Raw genomic sequence first — 21,168 nt, 5'->3', positions numbered from 1 at the left:
CACCCTTTCCCACCACACAGCCAAAGGCATCCTGACCAGAATCTCTGCTTGGTTTCCTCTGGTGACAGGCTGCTCACTACCACCCCTCAGGTCTCCCCTCCTTGCAGTGCTTTAGAGGGTGCGGGAGTTTTTCCCAATATGCCTCCTAGTCACAGACATGCCCAGAAGAGCACTCAGGTTCCAATTACACCCCCCAGTCTTCCCTTCTCCCCATCCCACCTTCACCCTTTGGTCATAAGCTGAGGGGTCCCAAAGGCATAAATGTTTATTTACAAAATGCACATATCCTCCCCCCCAGCATGCCTTGCCTGGGGAGAGGACGGGGTCAGGGCCTCACACACCTGAGACCCCAGGAGCACCAGGAGGGGTGGAGCCTGGGCAGGGCTGGAAGGCCACCCTGGCCCACCCCCCATGCCAAACCCAGCAGAGGGTGGGGGTGGAGGGGCAGTACCCCCTTCTCCACGGTCACGACCTCGTGTCCAGTCGGTTCATGTATTCCTGCAAGGCCTTCAGGCGGGCATCTATTTCGGCTATGTCGGCCGCCTGGTGGTCCGAGCTGTACTCTGCGAGGGCAGGCATGGGTGTGGGAGGCTGGGAGGGGACTGAAGCCACAGGGAGCTCCTGGGCCCAAGACCAGTGTCCTCATTAACACCCCAGTGGGTTCTATGGCTAGTGGTGGGGGGGAATGTGGGAGTCCCAGGCTCACCTTTGATGGGGACCCAGCCACCTGAGTTGGCCAGGTGTCTCTGATGGTGGCTGCGTTCCAGGGGGGTGGACTTCTGGTGACGGGGAAGGCAGGAAAGGGGGTCAGGCACCCTCCCCTCTATTCCTACCCCCCAAATCCCACAGCAAATTCTGAACCTAAGGACTTCTGGAAAAATAAGGCCTGACACCTACTGAACACTCACTACATGCAAAATAACCTCCTGGTGTCCTCAAGAGAACTCTCTGAAGTGACACTACCACCATCCCTGTTTAACCGACAAAGCAACTGAGTTACAGGGAGGCCAATGAACTACCTGAGCCACGCAGGCGGTAGAAGGCAGGTTTTAACACCTGACAATCTGAGGCAAGAGCCTTAAACAGCGTCGCGTGGCCTCGTTGCTCCCACCTCCAATCCACGGGTCTGAAAACACCTTGTTTCCAGAGACAGATCAGAGTGGCCCCTGCGACATGACCCCCAGGATGGAATCATGGGAAATGGGCACACCTGGCTTCCAGTGGCTTAAATGCTACCCTTCCTCCTCCAAGGTCTGAGAAAGACACTCACCCTGTTGGACCCACTCCAGGGTGTGGGGCTGGGCGGCTTCCCACGGCGAGGAACGCTGGGACGAGGGAGAACCAAGGAGCTATGGTGGGGCGCCTTTGGTTCCTCGCACCTTGCCCCCTTTGTGGGTTCAAGGTCCCCAGCCTCCATCACCCAATTCCCCCGCAAAAGGCTGTTTCCAGTCTCCCCAGACACCCTTCGAGGTAGTCCTTTCTCCCAGTCCAAGTTTTACCCTCTGGAGATGGACTCCGAGAAGTCCTCGAACTCGCTACAGGAGCTGGCGGAGGAGCAGCGGCTGCGGAAACTGTCCACTGGCGGCGGCGGCGGAGGAGGAGGAGGAGGAGGAGGAGGAGGAGGAGGGTGAGAGCCGCCCGCACCCTCCAGCCCGCTCGCCCGCCCTGGCCCCAGCGCAACCAGTTACCGGAGGAGCTGCGGTTGCGGTTCCGGGAGCGATTGGCTGCGTCCCCTCGGCCAGTCACGGCAGCCGGGGGCCGGGGCTGACGAGACCATGAGACGGAGGGACCGTCCCCGCTTCCTCCACTGCCCAAGCGGTTCCGCTGCTGCTGCCGTTGCCTGGGAAGCGGGAGAGGACACAGCCGCCTGTGCGCCACACGGTCGTGGCGAAGGGCGCCCTGCGCTCTACCGGTCAAGGCCAGAGCCAGTAATCCCATCTCCCGGCCAGGGGAGAAAGCGTGCGGTGACATGGACCAAGTGAGAGTGGGAAGAGACAAGAAAACAGGGCCGATCCGGGCTGAGGAGAGCAGGCGGTGGGAAGGGGAGACGAGCAGGTGACAGGTGATGGAAGGTAGGAAGAAATGAGTGACCCGCTCAGATGGCGAGAAAGCGGGCACAGGTGAGGGAGCTGGGTGCCGGGGCAGGGATGAAGGCAGGTGACAGGGGAATGGGCACTAACTTCATCCTGATCTCCCTCTGCTTCTTTTCCTTGGCTTTCACAAAGGCTGTGGGGTCGAAACGGAGCGCGCGACCACCTAGGACAGGGTGGGGAAGTGTGGAAAGAGGAGGAGACTGTGGTCACAGGATCCACCTCCCCTCAGGGCAGGGCAGGCGGGTACAGACCTGTGGGTGAGGGCGAGGGGTGGGCAGGGCGGCCCCGGCCCCGGCTTCCGCGGCCGCTCTCCCGGGACGAGGAGCGAGCGGCGACACGGCCACGAGAGGTGGAGCGCTCGCGGGACGACGAAGCCCGGTCCTCCCGGGCCAGCGCCACCGGCGGAGTCCGTCTCCTGGTACATGGGGCCAGCTGTCAGTTTCCTGCCAGGCTGAACCACCTCAATCACAGCCTCCTCGCTAACCCACCGCACCTTCTTCTCTCAACGCCCATCCCCTATCAATTCCTAGACATTCACGCTCATCCCGACCCTCCAAATACTCTCCCCCAGACTCCGCCCCACCCCAAGTCCATAGACCCCACCCACCAAAAAAAAAAAAAACTATCATTTTCCTACATCCTTTCAACACACTCCCTTCACCAGACCCTTCCTCCCGAGGTCTCACTCAGCTCCCTGGAAACCTTTCCCAACTTTCTACCGCCCACCCCAATAAATCCCAACAGACGACACCCTGATCCCCATCTGCTGGGCCGCACCCTTTCTGCTCAAGAACCTCAGGCCCCGCCCCCTTGCCAGTCCCTCTCTCCAGGCCCCGCCTCCTGGATGCTGCACCAGAACCTACTCATCACTCCGCAGGTCCACTGTTGCTAACTCCGGTACTACAGTATTCCCCGTCTCTCCCTATGCGCCACGCAGCCCAGTAGGCACCGCCCAGTCTCAGGCTGCGCCCGCCCCCTCCAGCCGACTCGGCCCCGCCCAGCCGCCCTCAGGCTCCACCCTCTCCCCACGCCCCGCCCAGCCGCCCCCAGCCCACCTACAGGCCCCCCCCCCCGAACCTCTCTCCAAGCCCCGCCTCTTGAATGCTGCGCCAGCACCTACCCATCTCCCCGCGGTCGACTCTTTCTAACTCAGGTACCGCACAGTACTCCCGGTCTCTCCCTACGCTCCACGCAGCCCAGTAGGCCCCGCCCGGTCTCAGGCGCACCGCTCCCTCCAGCCGACTCGGGCCCCGCCCACCCGCGCAGGCTCCACCCTCTCCCCACGCCCCGCCCCCGCAGGCCCCGCCCCGTCTCAGGCGCACCGCTCCCTCCAGCCGACTCGGGCCCCGCCCACCCGGCCAGGCTCCACCCTCTCCCCACGCCCCGCCCCCGCAGGCCCCGCCCGGTCTCAGGCGCACCGCTCCCTCCAGCCGACTCGGCCCCGCCCACCCGGCCAGGCTCCACCCTCTCCCCACGCCCCGCCCCCGCAGGCCCCGCCCGGTCTCAGGCGCACCGCTCCCTCCAGCCGACTCGGGCCCCGCCCAGCCGCCCAGGCTCCACCCTCTCCCCCGCCCCGCCCCCGCAGGCCCCGCCCCGCGGAGCCCGCCTCTCACCCGCGTTTGTACAGAGCCAGCTCGGTGTTGAGCGTCTTCAGCCGCGAGCGCAGGCTCCGCTCCGAAGCCTTCACCTCCTCGAGCTGCCGCGGGGGACAGGGGTGCCGAGGTCCGACTGAGCCGACGCCCTCGCCCCACCGCCCGTCCCGCGGCCGCCCAGCCCCCTCACCTCCTTGGCCAGGCGGCGGCAGTCCTGGCCGCGGCAGTCCTGGCCGCGGTGACCCGCAGCCCTGTGCCCGAGGCCGCGTTCCTGCCGCAGCTCCTGCTCCAGGCCGCGCACCAGCCCGCGCAGCGCCTCGGCCTCCTGGCGCGCCGCCCGGCCGGCCAGAGCCTCCTCGCGCGACCGGCCCAGCTGGCACTCCAGCTCGCGCTTCTCAGCCGCCAAGCGCGACACCCTGGGGGGACACGTGGGGGGGAAGCTGGGCCCGCCCTGTCCCCTGCCCCCGCCTCCCCGCCGATCTCCCACTCACCAGAGGACTCTCTCTAAAATGCAGATTTGATCGGGTTACCACCATGCTCAAAACCCTTCCTTGAGCAAATGACATACACACGAGGCTATTCGTTTCAGCACTATTTGTAATAGCAAAAGAGCGGAAACAGCCAATGTCCGTCAACAGAGAGCTAGTTGAATTTCTGATACACTTACTCCATCGAGCACCCACAACTGCAGAAAGGAATGAGGATGATGTCTACATCCTGTCTATATCCGCGTCTATGATGTATGTATCTAGTCACCAAGTGATTGCCATAACGTTAAGACAGTGCAGAACAGTATGTTTAGTATGTCCTGTTTTGTACAAGAGAATTACAAATTGTATGTTTATGTTTTCAAAAATATATAATGAATACAAACTAAAAGAAATAATAAGGGTTACCCATGGGAGAGAGGAGAACAGGAACAGAAATAGAACTCTCTGAATATACCTCTTTTTTAGTTTTTACTCTCAGACTATGAAAATATTTTATATAAATAAGTTAATAAATGTTAACAAAAGCCATCCCAAAATTTTTTTAAGAAACTGGTTCGGCTGGGCCCAGGGGCTCAGGCTTGTAATCCTAGCACTCTGGGAGGCCGAGGCGGGTGGATTGCTCGAGGTCAGGAGTTTGAAACCAGCCTGAGCAAGATTGAGACCCCGTCTCTACTATAAATAGAAAGAAATAAATTGGCCAACTAATATATATAGAAAAAATTAGCCGGGCATGGTGGCGCATGTCTGTAGTCCCAGCCACTTGGGGAGGCTGAGGCAGAAAGATCGCTTGAGCCCAGGAGTTTGAGGTTGCTGTGAGTTAGGCTGACACCATGGTACTCTAGCCTGGGCAACAGAGTGAAGACTCTGTCTTAAAAAAAAAAATAAATGAGCCAATGTGAAGGGGTTCCTACTGGCAGAAGAAAATAAGAGCATCAAAAAAGAATAATTGGCCGGGTGTGGTGGCTCACACCTTTAGTTCCAGCTACTGGGGAGGCTGAGGCAGGAGGATCATTTGAGCCCAGGAGTCTGAGGTTGCTGTGAGCTAAGCTGATGCCACTCTAGCCAGGGCAACATAGCAGGACCCCATCTCTACAAAAAAATAAGAAAAATTAGCCAGGAGTGATGGTGCTGCCTGCCTGTAGTTTCAGCTACTCGGGAGGCTGAGGCAGGAGGATGGCTGGAGCCCGGGAGTTGGAGGCTGTAGCGAGCTATGACTGTGCCACTACGCTCCAGCCTGGGCAACAGAGAGAGACCTTGTCTCAAAAAAACAAAAGCAGGCGGGGCGCTGTGGCTCACGCCTGTAATCCTAGCTCTTGGGAGGCCGAGGCGGGCGGATTGCTCAAGGTCAGGAGTTCAAAACCAGCCTGAGCAAGAGCGAGACCCCGCCTCTACTATAAATAGAAAGAAATCAATTGGCCAACTGATATATATATATAAAAATTAGCCGGGCATGGTGGCGCATGCCTGTAGTCCCAGCTACCCGGGAGGCTGAGGCAGAAGGATCACTCGAGCCCAGGAGTTTGAGGTTGCTGTGAGCTAGGCTGATGCCACGGCACTCACTCTAGCCTGGGCAACAAAGCGAGACTCTGTCTCAAAAAAAAAAAAAAAAAAAAAACAAAAGCAAAGGTAAGAAAAAGCAGCTGGAGGACAAGTATGTGTATAATATACTCCTGTCTGCTTTTATGTGTGCTTAGAATTTTTCCTAATAAATTTTTCCTAATAAATCATTCTAAGAATCTGTGGCTGCCCTACACTCTCCAAAGAGCTTCACCCCACCTACTTCTTCCGCAGGGCTCCAAGTTCCTTCCTTCCAGAATGTTCTCTCCTTCTCCTCTGGCAGAAATAACCCCACGCACCCAGGGAAGCCTGCCTGCCCCCATGCTCTCTGCTCCCCCAGCTCTGTACATTTCCTTCCTGGCACCAACCCCAGCAAAGCTGTCATCTGTCGGTCCGATTGTCTGTTTTCTGTCTAGCCCCCCCTTCTGGGACGGAGCCTCCACCCGTCCGGGTCACCGTGTAGGAACCTGGCTCTTGTCATCTGCGAAGAGGGATGGTCATAGCCACACCCACCTGTGGGGTTGTGGGACTGTCTAAAGAGCTTAGACCACGTCAGGCATAATAAACATTAACTATGCCGGGCAGTGTGTCTGGCACACAGTATGAACTCAATAAATACTGGCCAAATGAAGGAAGAAATCCTGGAGCCTTCCCAAACGCCCTAATTCCAGGCCGGGAACAGGAGGATAAGAAGCCACTGACCGGCTGTGGGATCGCGTCACCCTCTGCAGTTCTGTGGGCGGAGGGCGCCACCTTGTGGCCAGCCTGGGAAAACGCACACACGCACACACCGCCCCCACTCCTCAATCCCTCCGCTGCCCAGGGCAGATCCTAAGGATGAGGCTTACCCTGCTTCCCACTCTGGCCTCCCCACCATGGCCTTCTACCCCTCGGCCCAGCCCGGCCCAGCCGAGCTCCTCCAGGAAGACCCGCAGGGTTTCTCCAACCCCGGAGCTCCCATTCCGGGAGGGGAGCGGGCAGGTCCTCTCTGTCCTGGGCTCGCAGCCTGGATCTAAGGTCGACGCTGGCCTTACTGCTCACTGTGTGACTTGGGGCAAGCTCCCTAACTTCTCTGGGCCTCAGTTTCCTCCTCTGTAAAAAGGGGTTGAGAGCAGGGCCTCGCTCACACGGTACGATCAAATGAATTCAATCATAAAGCACTGACCGGAGTCCCTGGCACACGGTTAAATGCTCAATAAGCGTTAGCTACTGGTATTATTATTATCATCACTAAAAACATTATCAGTCCTCCCCAATGAGGCGGGCCCTCCAGGTTCCGGCTTCCCCGCAGCACGTGGCAGGAATGAATGAATGTGCCACAAGCCTTCGCTTTCTCCAGTTCTCTCTTCACTCTTTCAGTCCACTTGTTCTCACCACATTCCCACTGAACACAAGGACTTTGCACGTGCTGTTCCCTCTGCCCACAACACTGTTCCCTCATGCAGTCCCCAGGCCCTCTGCCTGACCCACCCCAATCCTCCACCAAGGTCCTGTCACAGCCTCCCACAGCACAGGTCCCTTGCCTGCCTAACCCCACTGTATCTGCAATGGCATCTCAGGGGGTTATGTGACTAACGCCCACCTGCCCTGGGCTGGGCATCCCATGAGGGACAGCGCACGGGGTGGTGGCCAGCATGTGGCCCCGGGGAAGGCGGATTCAACTGAATATAGCTCAGCCTCCCACCCTGTCTCTGACCTGCTATTCCCTGTGCTGAGAACACTCGTCCCTTACCAAACAGGGCCAGGTCCCCCCTCTGGGATCCCCAAACCCACCTGCTCTGAGTCCCCACTCTCTGCAGACAGAGCCATCCCCCTCGTGGGACTGGGAGCCCCCACAGGGCCAGCCAGGATAACCGTGGTCGCCAGCACCACCCAGTACAAGGCAGGCACAGAGGAGGGGCTCAGAATAAATGCATGGCAGATGAGACACAGCTGTCCTCCCAACAGTGCCATGCATGGGACCCTCGAAGTGCATGATGGGACATGCCCCCCTCAGTGCCCCCAGCCCTCCAAGACTCACTGCTCCCGCAGGTGCCAGATCTCAGTCTCCCGGGTGTCCTGAGTGGCCTGGCCATCCGGCCCTCGCAGGCGGCCCAGCTCTTCCTTCAGCGAGCGGATGATGCCCTGCAGGACCACGGGGTCGGGCTTGCCATGGTACGGGAGGGGCAGCGGGTAGTGAATCCTGGGGAGGGGGGATTAGAACCAGGGCAGTTCAGAGGCCAAGAATCCACCCGAGGGCAACTAAGGACTCTGAGAGCCACAGAGTACGAAACTAGACAATTCCAAAACTAGACAATTCCAAAACCTCACCTTCTAAGGTTTACGATACAAGCCTCTCCCTGCCCCCAGGCCACCTGTACCAGTCACTACCCCTAAGAGCCTCTTATATAGCAATTTGGGGACCACTGGGATGGACAGCCCTGGTGCAGTCTGAATTCGCTTCCTTGTCACACCGCTGGCAATGGGACACTAGTATCATCTTACTTGCAGCTAAACACAATCCTAATTCAGATTCCACAGTGGGAGATTTGGGTGGCCTGACCTGGGTCACCCCTTGGATCGGTAACTTCCCACTAGAAAATCCAGAAGCTATCAACACATGGAGCAGACGCTGTCGTCTCGCTGCCCAACAGCCATTCCCAACTCCTTGCTGCCCCCCACTATAAAGGCTGGAAGGCTAGATATTCATTTTCCCAGCATCCCTTGCATGGGATGGCTTCTGGTTGTATATTATGGGAAATCTGTTGGAGAGTCTTCTGGGAACACTTTTGTTTTCCTGATAAAAACAGCAGAGGCAATTAGCAAACACAGCCCTGTCCCTTTCCTTCCTGCCTTGATACAGATGCAATGCTCGGAGGCCCAGCAGCTATTTTGTGACCATGAAGAGATAAAGATGAAGTCAAGAAGCCAACACATTAAAGATGACAAAGAAAAAAAAAAATAAAACAAAAACAGAAAGAGTCTGAGTCCCTAATGGAACTGCTGAGTAGCAGCCACCTACCTAGACATCTTGTGTGATAAACTATTATTTCCCTAAGGCACCGGTAATGGTTGTTCTGCCACTCATAGCCAAGCACAACACCAAATGATACAAACCCCAACACCCCCACCTTGCCCTGGGGCCAGGGATTCCTGAGGTCTAGCCACATCCTCTCCCGCCCTGCCCACCAGCCAGGGCCCTGAGCCAGCCCCTTTTCCCCACCTGTCAAATTCCACGGAGTAGATGAGGATCAGGTAGCGCTTGGAGTTGAGCTGAGCCGACCTGGGGCCCAAGGAGCCCGGGCGGGCCCCCATCTTGCGGTTTCGCAGGGACTCCAGGTCTGTGTAGGTCAGCAGGTCTAGGGTGACCGACTCACTGCTCTGTTGGAGAGGAGGGGAGGAGGTGCCAACACGGCCATGCCCCTTCCCGTTGTCTGGGCTGGCTGGGCTCTCCTCCACTAAGGCTGCCGATCAAGGCGGCCCTGTCCCAGGGGCTGGCACAGGGAGTTCACCAGAGGGAGACACTGGAAAGGACCTAAATGCTCAACCATGGGCAACAGCTGAGACCTGTCAATCTCCAAGGGTTGTCTACAGATCCATGGGGGAATCCCAGATATCTTTCCAGGAAGTCCGTGAGGTCAAAACTATTTTCATAATAATACAGACACATCGTGTGTCTTTGCACTAATGCTGCAAAAGAAATGGTGGGAGAAACTGCTGGCACCAAGTGGTACCAGTTGTCACTGCCATGCAGTCTCAGTGGGAGGTTCGGGAGGAGGCAGAAATAAACAAACAAGTAAATAAATAAAACACAGGAAATGAAACTTAGGAATGTTCTTGATAAAGCAGTAAAAATTATTAATTTGATTGAGTCTTGACCCGTGAGTACACACCTCTTTGCATTCTGTGCAACAAGATGGGAAGCGCACACAAAGTACATCTGCTGCATGACGGGGGTCTCAGGAAAAGCTCTTGTGCAACTGAGCTTTGAACTAAATTGGCCACTTTTTCATGGAATGCTATTTTTACTTGAAAGAACGACTGACAGACAAAACTCGGGTTATTCAGACTTGGATATTTGGCAGGCACGTTCTCAAAAATAAACAAAGTGAGCCTGTCACTTCAAGAAAAACAGCTACCAGGATGTGTTGCCAATGATAAAATTCAAGCTCTGCACTTAAATTAGAATGCGACTTTTGGAAAACTTGTATCTTCTACTATGCGTCTGACAGCTTCTAAAAGTTCAAAGACTTTCCGGTTGAGATCAGAGAGGATATTAACAAACGTGACTTCCTGGTATTATATAAGGAAATGTGCCAACATTTGCAAGATCTGTACAGCTGAGAGAACCAGTATTTTCCAAGTGATCAATGCACGATGTTAGAAAATCATGCACAGGTTTAAAAGATCCATGCAAGGCCAGGATATGTCAATGGAATTTAAGCGGCAATATGAAAAGTTCGTTAATGAAGCTTCAGATTCTAGACTCCAACTAACCTTTAACGAACTACCCCTTGTCCAGTCTTAGTGTGTTAGCAAAAAAGGATATCCATAATTATCTGAGAAAGCTATTCTGGTACTCCCCTTTTCATCCATATCTGTGTGAGGCAAGATTTTTCTGCATATACTTCTACCGAAACATATCATATAGGGTCGATATAGAAGTACATATGAGAATCTATCAATTTTCCATTAAGATAGACATTCAAGAGATTTGCAAAGATGTAAACCAATGCTACACTTCTTACTAATTCTTTGTTTTAGAAAATACATTTTTCATAAAAATGTTATTTAGGCTAACGAATAACAGGTTTATTCTTTTTTTTTTTTTTTGGAGACAGAGTCTCACTCTGTTGCCTGAACCAGAGTGCCATGGCGTCAGCCTACCTCACAGCGACCTCAAACTCCTGGGCTCAAGCAATCCTCCTGCCTCAGCCTCCTGAGTAGCTGGGACTACAGGCACGTGCTACCATGGCCAGATAATTTTTTCTGTATATTTTTAGTTGGCCAATCAATTCCTTTCTATTTTTAGTAGAGATGGGGTCTTGCTCTTGCTCAGGCTGGTCTCAAACTCCTGACCTTGAGCGATCCTCCCGCCTCGGCCTCCCAGAGTGCTAGGATTACAGCTGTGAGCCACCGCGCCCGGCCAACAGGTTTATTCTTGCTATTTTAAGTGAATTCATATTTTGAAATTTTTCTCTGTTCTTTGAATATAACCTGCATAAACAAAAGCTCTTTGGTGTCTTCAATAATTTTGAAAAGTATAAAGGGGTCAGGAGACAAATAATTTGAGTACCACGGGGATAGATAAATCACAATATACAGGTACAATGGAATACTGAGCAACCACTAACAATAAACTCAGTAGCTGATATAAAAGTAGATAATGCCTATATAGCACTTATTGTGAGCCAGACTCTATTCTAAGCTTTTTTACATATTTTATTTTATTTTTGTTGAGACAGTCTCATTCTGCCACCCCGGCTGGGGGTGCAGTGCTGCGATCATAGCTCGCTGCAGCCTCGAAGTCCTGGGCTCAAGGGATCTTCCCGCCTCAGCCTCCTGAGCTTCTTTAAATATACTAACTCATTTAATCTTTGCAATAGTATGAAAGGAGAACTATTATTATTCCCACTTTACAGACAGGGAAACTAAGGCACCGAGGGGAAATAACTGGTCCAGGGCACCCAGCCAATAAGTGGCAATGATGAGTCTGAACTCAGAATCCATGCTTAACTACTACCCTATACTGCCTATAGATATTAAAATGTTAATAGTCCACGTATGGAGCCAGCTGCGGTGGCTCATTCCTATAATCCCACCAACTGGAGGGGCTGAGGCGGGAGAATTGCTTGAGGCCAGGAGTTCAAGACCTACCCAGGCGAACAAGGCAAGGCAAAATCCCATCTCTAAAAATAAAAAATTAGCCAGGCATGATTTTTTTTTTTTTTTTTTTTTGAGAGCCAGGTCTTGCTCTTGCTCAGGCTGGTCTCAAACTCCTGAACTCAAGCAATCCTCCCACTTTGGCCTCCCAAAACGCTAGGAATTACAGACGTGAGTCGCCTCACCCAGCCAATTAGCCAGGCACAATAATGGCACACACCTATAGTCCCAAGACTCCAGAGGCTGAGGCAGGAGGATCGCCTGAGTCAGGAGTCTGAGGTTGCTGTGAGCTATGATGACACGACTGCACCCCACCCTAGGCAACAAAGTGAGTCCCAGCTCTAAAAAACAATTTCATGAGTGCGTATTTTATGTGTAGTCAGAGAAACAATCTAGTTCACAGTTTTATTTTTATTTTTTTTTTGAGACAGAGTCTCACTCTGTTGCCCAGGCTAGAGTGAGTGCCATGGCGTCAGCCTAGCTCACTGCAACCTCAAACTCCTGGGTTCAAGCAATCCTCCTGCCTCAGCCTCCCGCATAGCTGGGACTACAGGCATGCACCACCATGCCCGGCTAATTTTTTCTATATATATTTTTAGTTGGCCAATTAATTTCTTTCTATTTATAGTAGAGACAGGGTCTCGCTCTTGCTCAGGCTGGTTTCAAACTCCTGACCTTGAGCAATCCGCCCACCTCGGCCTCCCAAAGAGCTAGGATTACAGGCGTGAAGCCACCGCGCCCGGCCTAGTTCACAGTTTTAAAATGATATCTAAATACCACCCCTGTTACTCTAAGTTCTAACCTGCTTTTTTTTTTCCCTATTAGTACATTTAACTACTTTACATTATGTATTTTTTCATTTTGCTGGTCTCTCCCACTGGAATGTCAGCCCATAAAGACAGAGATTCTATCTGTGTTCACTGCCCTGTCCCCAATGTCCCCAACAGTGCCTGGCATCCTGTGGATGCTCCCTAAATAAATGATGTTAGAAAATCTGGGAATGGCTATATTCACTGATGTGACTACATTTTTATGAAATATTGTTGAATCTTTTAAAGACATGTTGCAAAATATATCAACTATATACAATCATAGGTCTCAAAATACATACACACACACACATTCAGAAATGAATAGAGAAATGGAGAAATGGCTAGAGTGATTGTCACCAAAATATTAATGGGAATGAATATTAGGGGTGGAGTGATTTTTACTTTCCTCTTTACATTTCTATGTGACCTGAATTTTCTACCTGAGAATAACTATCATTAGAAGCAGAATAAACCATTTAGGACGCTTGGGAAAGAAGAAAAAAAATAGCCCTGTTCTTGCAATGATAGAGAAGACAGGCAGTCTTGCATATATCAGATGGGGATCTACCCCCCAGGGAATCCAGACAGAGCCCACCCCAAAACCCTGTCCCCTACCTGCGTGAGGGCTGACTCCAGCATGTTACAGAAGATGTTGAACTGTTTGAAGTTCCCTGTCTTGTGAGTCAAATCTTCGATGACTGGGTGGGGAGAAAAGTCCCTCCTGAAGTCTGACCACTTGCCCAGCCCAAGGGCAATGCAGCTACGCTCTCCAACTCTCCCCGACTTGGTGCCTCACCCCTCCCCACATTTGGAGAGCTTCTAGTCACACAGAAGAGGCAGGTGGACAGGACTCTGGTGGCCTCATCTTCCAGGAGAAGCTGATCCCAGGGGAGGAGTGGCGAGCCCACCCCAGGCAGGCACACTCACAGCTGGCATCGAACTCGCCCCGCCACTGGTCAGCCGTCATCCGGTCCTCCACCTCCAGCTCCAGCACCTGCCCAGAAACCACTACCCGCACGGCATGCTCCACACCCCGGAAGACGTAGTCCACCTGCAGGCCAGCCGGCTGGTCCATGGCCAAGGTTGCTAGAGAGAGGGATGACACAGAGACCCAGAGGGGCTGAAAACCCAGGCTCGTGAGCTGGTAGCACAAGATTCATATCTTGGCTCCATTATTTACCAGCTATGGCACTTTGGGAAAGCAACTTCACCTCTCTGTGCCTCAGTTTCCTTATCTGGAAAATGGGTATAATGATGGCACCTACCTCATAGAGTTGTGAGGATTAACCTGGGCAACATACATAAAAGCATTAAAACTGTGTCCTGCACATTGCTCTGCCCAACACACGCTGCCTAGTAGAAACATATGATGACCAACAAAAGCATGATTAATATGATAAATTCATTAATCCTTATCCTCATTTTATATTTATTATTCATTCATTCATTGAGCAAATATTTGTGGAGAAAAATCAAGCTGGAAAGGGAGACAGAATATTAGAGTAGGGCAGGACAGAGCTTTTATTTATTTGTTTGTTTATTTATTTATTTATTTTAGACAGAGTCTCACTTTGTTGCCCAGGCTAGAGTGAGTGCCATGGCATCAGCCTAGCTCACAGCAACCTCAAACTCCTGGGCTCAAGCAATCCTCCTGCCTCAGCTTCCCGAGTAGCTGGGACTACAGGCATGTGCCACCATGCCCGGCTAATTTTTTGTATATATATTTTTAGTTGGTCAATTAATTTCTTTCTTTTAGTAGAGATGGGGTCTCGCTCAGGGTGGTTTCGAACTCGTGACCTCAAGCAATCTGCCCGCTTCGGCCTCCCAGAGTGCTAGGAAGGACAGCTTTTAAATAGGGGATCACAGCAGGCATCTCTGAGGAGGTGACATTTGAGCAGAGAAGTGAAGGAGGTCAGAGAGCAAGCCACGTGGCCATCAGGGTTAAGTGCTCCAAGCCAAGGGAACAGCCAGTGCTATATATTATCTATGACTTACTTAAATCATTTACACTGAATTAATAATTAATTTTATTAATTAGTCTGTTATAAGCGTAAGTACGTTCTCTTAGCTGACAGAGCTACTACTTAACGTTAGCTCTATGAGGAGCTGGAGAAGATGATGAGGCCTCCGCCCTCAGCCCAGGATTCTGGAGGTGTTTCAGAATGGGGGCTCAGGGCTGTCTGGATTCCGATCTGGGTTTTTCTGTGTGTACATGGGCAAGTTACTTAACCTCTCTGTCAGCCAGATTCCTTATCTATAAAATGTATGCCAGCCTGGGTGCTGAAGATATGATGAGAAACCAGATTATGTCCCTACTTTCAGGAGGGGACAACAGACAGATATAAAAAAAAATGCCAAGTAGTGGGACAAGGGGATGTGCTGGGGGCAGGGAGGAGAGAGGGGCACATGAACGCCCAAGAGAAGAGTGTCCAGGCAGTAGGCAGAGCCAGGCAAAGGTGTGAAGGTGGGTGTTCCTGATTTGTTCTAAGAACAGCAAGGAGATCAGGGTGGCTGGAAGAGAGTGAACGAGGGACAGAGAGCTAAGTGGTGAGATCAGAGATGTAACAAGGGACAGATGATTATCATAAAGGCTTCTGAAAGCCCGTAAGTAGATAACAGCATCCACTTCTTGGGTTGGTATAAATAAGGCTTACGTGAGTTAAGCATGTTAAACTCCTTGGAGAACCTGAGCAATGCCTGACCTGTAGCAAGCACCCAATACATACTGGGATTATCATCATCATTGTTGCTACTATTACTTTGTTGTTGTTTCTGAGCTTGAAAGGAACTACAAAGAAGTCCATGCTCTCCCCAATGGACAGAAGCAGAAACTGAGGCTCAGCAGGAAAGGGAGTCCACAGCTTTTCCAAAGTCAGAGCCACCAATTCAGACCGTGGGGGCCCCCTCCAATGCCTGATTTCTTTCTCCTCCCCACCACCTCCTCCAGTCCTCACACTTCCCCCAGGAAGTCCTTTTAAAGTCTAACACCGGACAATATGTTGTAAGGCAGAAAAAGATAGGTCCTGAAACTACAGGTCAGTGATTTTTTTTTAAAACCTTTTTAGAGTCCTTGAGCCTTTGAGAATCTAATGAAATCCCTTAACCTTCCTCAGATAAATAAATAGTGCCACAACCTTTTGCAAGTGACTTCAAGGGCTCCCTAATTACCATGCCCCAGGCCCATCCACAGATCTCTTTTCTCAGAGGTCCCAAAACAACAGGAACCCTAGACATCCCGACGGGCACCTCTCTCGAGATCGCAGCTCTTAATTTTATTTGGGGGAAGGGTGCTTTGCAGGGTCTGATGAAACCCGCGGGCTCTTCCCCTGGAAAATTCACACTCTTGAAACTGCGTCTTTATTCTCCGAGGATTCGGAGGTCGAGGTTAATAACCCCTGATCTCGCCGCAAACAAATCGCTGCACGTTTCAATTTACCCTTCACCCCTGGCCCCGCCCACCGTCCCACCCGCAGATTGCGCGAGCCAATCAGCGGCCGCCCCGCCCCGGTTACCAAGGCGTTGGAGGCACCCACGGACTGAACACCGGAGGGGCCGCGCAGCACCACCGCCCCCACTCGTGGTACCCAACTCCCCGGGGGAGACCGAGGACGGGAAGGGGGCCTGCCACACCCCATCCCCGCCACCAACCCGGCCCTGACCTCACCCCGCGAATAACAGCACCTTCCGGCGTTATTCGACTGCCCAGTCCTTAGCCCCCACCCCGCCCTCAGTCCCAGAAATTAAGCCTCTGAATATTCTGCCTGAACTCAACCCTCCCCTTGAAAACACACACACACACACACACACACCCCTCTCTTACCCCCACAAACTTCACCCGCTCCCCTCCCCCATGCCCTCTTCTAGACATGTCATAGGCTCAGTAACTGTTGATGGAATAAATCCCACACCTCTGAACACAGCCCCCCAACACTCATCGCCCCAGACGGCCAAGGGATTCTGGGCTCCCCTTCCCCTCCTCTCTGCAGAAGCTCCCTCCCTCCATAATCCAGCCATGCCCACGAAACCAGTCCCCTCCCCTCCTCAAAGTCCCTAAATTCCATCCAGCTCCCCCAGATTGGGAAGGGGGCAGCCACACTCTTCTCCTACCTACAGCAGCCACCCGTGTTCTCCTGGGGTTCCATATTCGACCCCGATTCTGCGCCCCCTAATCCGCCTGCATTCTGCCCACGAATCTGCTCACCATTCTACTCCACACACCCCACTTTCGGCCTGTATTCCGTCACCCCTACACTTCCCCCGGATTCTGTCCCCTCCCAAATTGTATGTAAACCCCCCACCCCCACCGGCACACACGTTTCCCACCTCTCTTCCCTTTGGAGAGCCGCCCCCCCCAAAACCCACCACCACCACTTCTGAGATTCCGGGGACCTGAGCTCCCCCTGCCCTCCCGCCGCCAACCCTGTCCCTCTACCTGCAGCCTCCCTCCTCGCTTTGTGACCAGTGGCCCATGCTGGCCGCTGATTTCACTCCAGTGCCAAGTCTCTCCTGGCTCCTCTTCTCGGCCTCAGCCTCCTGACCCCGCATCCCAGCGGAGCCTTCGAGGCCCCGCCCCCGCCAACCCGTGACGTCAGCACCCCAACCCTGCGCGCGCCGTGCGGACACCCCAGCGCCCCCATTCTGGCCCACACACCTGACCCCAGTTCTTGGGCTTCACGGACACCACGGCTCCAGCACACGAACTCCCAATTTGCCAGCCCCCAGCTGTGTCCCTCTCATCCTTCACTACGGTGACCCCTTCTCTTTTCCACTGTTGGTTACATCACCGGCCCTGGCTCCTCCTCCCAAACTGCTCTCCCGGATAGCTCAGATTTCACACCCAGGGCCGAGCTCCACGCTCGCTTGGCTTCCCAAAGACAAATCCACATCACCACCTCCCACACCCCACATGGGCAAATCACCACCCCTGGCAGCCGACCCCCCACACACACACCTGATGGCTGTTGTCTCACTCTGCAGCCGCCACCACCACATACTCCAGCCTGGCCATGACCTAGCTGGGCCCTCCAATGCAAGAACCCCATCACACACACAAACACAAACACACACACAGACACACACGTGCCTGGCCTGGATGACCCTTCTGCCCCCATTCTAAGCTCACCTCCCCACCACGTGGGGGACTTTGAGCTGGACAGGATCCCCCGGAATACAGACCAAAGCCTTTAACATTGTCCCCACGGAATGTACAGACACAAAAGCCCTTTAGGGCACCACACAATACAGACCTCCAGTGTCCAGACCCTGCCACCCTTCCACTACCCCACAAATGCCTTTTTAGCCTTAGATAAGGGTCATGCACACTTATCAACCCAGGGCCTCACCCTTAAGTCTGCTCTCTGGAAGATACAACCATCCCGTTTTACAGAGAACGAAACTGAGGCTTGCGTGGGATCCCACAGAGGACAGGAACATCCATCCCCCTACTCATTACCCAGCTGCCCTTCCCTAACCATCTTCTGCTTCCTCCCAGCACTCTCTGCTCCTTTCCCTCCCAGCCCTAACCCACATGTGGCCTTGCGCCTTAATGATGGCACATCTGCAGGCTGGGGACTCCTGGGTTCAGGTCTCGGCTCCACCACTTACCCGTGGTGTGACCTTGGGCAAATCACTTTCCTCATGAGTAAAATGGGACAATAAGAGCTCCTACCCTAAAGCTTATTCTGTTGCTAGGGAAGAAAAATAAAATTAAACTTTTAAAAAATTTTTTAAAAAGAGTTCCTACTTCATGGGATTGTTGTGGGTATTAAATTAATTAATGTATATAAGGTGCTTCGAGCAGTGCCTGGCACTCTCTGTTACCATCTGTGTGATTCGTTGATGATTATTTGACAGACCAGGAGCCCATGAGGACAGAGCTATTTTTATCATTCTTGTATCCTCAGTATCCTGGCTTTGCACAGATCAAGGACCACTTGTGAATTTAATGGGAGATGTCAGGTTATGGGGTTCCAGGCATGAGGGATACAGTCGAGGTCTTTTCCCTTCGGCTCACTCCTTGTCATCCTCCAGGTCTCAAATGGAGGATGCCACCTCCTGCAGGAAGCCCTCCCTGACTTCGCTGACTCCCTGGCTAGGTCTCAATCACCACAGTGACCCCAGCACTACCCAGCAGAGGACTGGCCACAGGAGAGGAGCTTGATGGTAACAGTTGTTTCCTTCCAGCCCAAGCTCTCAACCAGCCCAATGGTGTTTCTCAAAGTGAGGGCCAAAGAACACCAGCATCACCATGGTGCTTGTGAAAATGCAGCTTCCTAGGCCTGGTCCCAAACCTATACAAACAGAATCTCTGCAGGTGGGCCCAGGGATCTGCATTTCCTACAAGCTCCTTCAGACACTAAAGTTGAGACCCTCTGTCTTTGGGCACCACAATCTTCCCAGGTTACTACCCCACCTAACCCCAGCACCCAAGACACTCCCAGCTCAACAACCCTGCCCCATACCACAGGGAGACCCTGAGGGCAGTGAGCACGGTATAGAAGCAACACCTTTCAAGCACCTATGTGCTCTTCTAGGTGCCGAGTTCCATATGCACATGGAGTCAGACACTCTGGTGGGAAGTCTGAGCAGCTTAGTGGATATATTTTTTTTTTTAATTTTCCATTATTAAGTGAGGTGCTAAGCTTAGTGGATATAAATAAACAATAATCTACATCAAGCAGTAGTAAGTGTTATGAAGAAAAATAAAGCCAGGTAAGGGGCCAGGCAGTGGCAGGAGCTATTTTGTCTTGGGTGGGCAGCAGGGACCTATCTGTGAAGTTGACATCTGAACAGAAACCTGAAAGAGGTGACGGAGAAGCCATGTAAACACTGGGGGAACCAGATCCAGAAGGAGGGGACAGCGAGTACAAAGACCCTGGGGTGGCAATGTACTTGCTATGTTCCATGGACAGCGAGGAGGCCAGGGTGGCTGCAGCGTTTGAGCAAGGGGGACAGGGGAGAGGTGAGTGGAGGGTGCAAGAGGAAGGTGGATTGGATGGAGCACAGTAAAGACTTGCTGAGTGAGATGTGAGGCCAGGACCCTTTGAACAGAGGAGCAACATGATCTGACTTTTGTTTTAACAGGCTCCTCCTGACTGTCGAGGCCAAGGGCAGAGGGAGGCAGCCCAGTAAGGAGGCCACTGCAAAAGACCAGGTGAGAGCAGATGACTTGAACCAGAGTGGCAGCAAGGGAGGTCGTGAGACACGGTTGGATTCCAGATGTTTTAAAGGCAGAGCGAATGGGATTAGCTGATGGATAGACCCTATGTGGGTGCTCCAAGGTGTTTGTCCTGAGTATCTGGAACGATGGACCTGCCATCAACTGGGTTTGGAGGTTGAAGGAGGGAAACCTCAAGTTTGGTTTGGGACAAGTTTAAGTCTGGAAGTCAGCTGAAATTCCAAGCAGAGAAGAGTCCACCATCGAATATACCAGTATAGAGTTCAGGGCAGAGATCCAAGCTGGAAGCAGACACCTGAGAGTTATCATTATATAAAGATGGTGAAGCTAGTAAGTGACACAGAGATGAGGTCATTCTATTGATGACGAAACTTAGGCACAGAAGGGGTTAAGCAAGTCGCCCAAAGCCACAGTAATGTTCACCTGTAAGGCCACTGGCAGAGCCAGGATTCAAACTCAGGCAACCCGACCCCAGAGCCCACACTCTTAACTCCGGGTTGTATTAGTTTAAGAGTTAATCCACGAAAAACACGGTAGGTGCCTGGCACGCAGTAAACGCTACATGTATAATATGCCCCCACATCTCATGAAAGCACAGCTCATTCCTGCAGCTCTCCCTCCCCTTAATGCCGATTCCTCACTTGCCTTCCACCTAAGTTAGAGCTTACAGCTCATCGCAGGGACCTCTGTTCCTCGGCACTGCGCTGTAATAACCTGGGCCTTAAAACCCCCTATTAAAGCGCAACGCTGTGCAAGGGCATCTCTTTATTTTGCCATCTGCCGTCCCTGCCTTACAACTTTCCCCATTAAAGACCCTCCCAAGAATACAGAACATTCCCGACTCACAAACCTCTCTCTGCCTCTCAACCCTCACTCAGGCGCCCACCCGTGTTAAAGGGCACCCTACCCCTGGTTCCCATCCTGCCGGGTCACCTGCCCGCCGCAGCCCACTCTCCCCGAGAGGACCCCTCCCCCCAGGCCCGCCGCCCCGGCCCGCGCACCCACACCTCCCGCCGCCGCTCACCTTCTCCGCGGACAGCCCTCGTCGCGAGCCGTTCAACTGCCGAAGCTCCAGCCCCGCCCCAGGATCCGGCCTTCTCGCTCCTGATCGGTCCAGGCAAACCCGCAGCCAAGTTTCCATTAGTCAAAGCAGACGCCCGTCATTCCGTCCCGCCCCCCCAGAGGAGAACCCGCCCTCCAAAGCTTGCAATTGGCCAACTTGGAAGAGGCGTTCCAAAATGGGTTGGGGAGGACCCTATCGTTGGTCTCCTTTCCAATCGCTACTGGCCAATAGTGCTGTCAATCATACAAGGGCTGTTCCCCCAGAGTGGGAGGGAGATAAGCTCGGAAGTAGCCCATTGACCCCGCCCACCACCCCCTGCTGTAGCGTAGGCCGCACCCACGTGGAGGGGAGGGGCTGTAGGAGAGATTTGGGACGTGCATGCGCAGAGGAAAGTCCTGGAAGCGGTCCGGAAGCTGCGGGAATGTTCTAAACATAAAGACAGGTTGAGTTTTATCATCGCTCAGTACATTCCGAGGCTACACGAAGCACTTTGCAGGCCTCGGTTTGTTTGTTTGTTTGTT

At 53.1% G+C, this 21,168-nt stretch overlaps 1 protein-coding gene and 1 long non-coding RNA gene across 4 annotated transcripts; one reads left to right on the top strand and one right to left on the bottom strand.

The window, feature by feature from the left end:
- Nucleotides 1-247: 247 nt before the first annotated feature.
- On the bottom strand, nt 248-20,673 carry CCDC61 (coiled-coil domain containing 61). 3 transcript variants are annotated; one of them, XM_012761479.3, is made up of 14 exons: nt 20,609-20,673; nt 13,335-13,493; nt 13,023-13,105; nt 8,936-9,093; nt 7,754-7,915; nt 3,876-4,101; nt 3,707-3,789; nt 2,345-2,508; nt 2,181-2,256; nt 1,689-1,840; nt 1,500-1,578; nt 1,271-1,325; nt 707-779; nt 248-563 (listed from the first exon to the last, which is right to left on the bottom strand). In XM_012761479.3, the coding sequence occupies exons 2-14, from the start codon at nt 13,480-13,482 to the stop codon at nt 466-468; spliced, it is 1,557 nt and encodes a 518-aa protein (XP_012616933.1). In that variant the 5' UTR covers nt 13,483-13,493; nt 20,609-20,673; the 3' UTR covers nt 248-465. The 3 variants fall into 3 exon arrangements, with proteins under 3 accessions (XP_012616933.1, XP_075849302.1, XP_075849303.1); XM_075993187.1 differs by having other exon boundaries at nt 248-779; XM_075993188.1 differs by lacking the exon at nt 20,609-20,673 and adding an exon at nt 16,840-16,960 and having other exon boundaries at nt 248-779.
- LOC142861099 (uncharacterized) lies at nt 4,073-8,663 on the top strand. Its single transcript, XR_012912473.1, has 3 exons — nt 4,073-4,425; nt 7,765-7,887; nt 8,576-8,663. It is a non-coding gene; the product is annotated as an uncharacterized LOC142861099 (long non-coding RNA).
- Nucleotides 20,674-21,168: the final 495 nt, after the last annotated feature.

The sequence above is a fragment of the Microcebus murinus genome, chromosome 16, assembly GCF_040939455.1.
Source record: "Microcebus murinus isolate Inina chromosome 16, M.murinus_Inina_mat1.0, whole genome shotgun sequence".
In the NCBI taxonomy this organism is placed as follows: Eukaryota; Metazoa; Chordata; class Mammalia; order Primates; family Cheirogaleidae; genus Microcebus; species Microcebus murinus.
The sequence above is the reverse complement of the archived record's forward strand: the minus strand, read 5'-3'. Positions and strand labels throughout refer to the sequence as shown.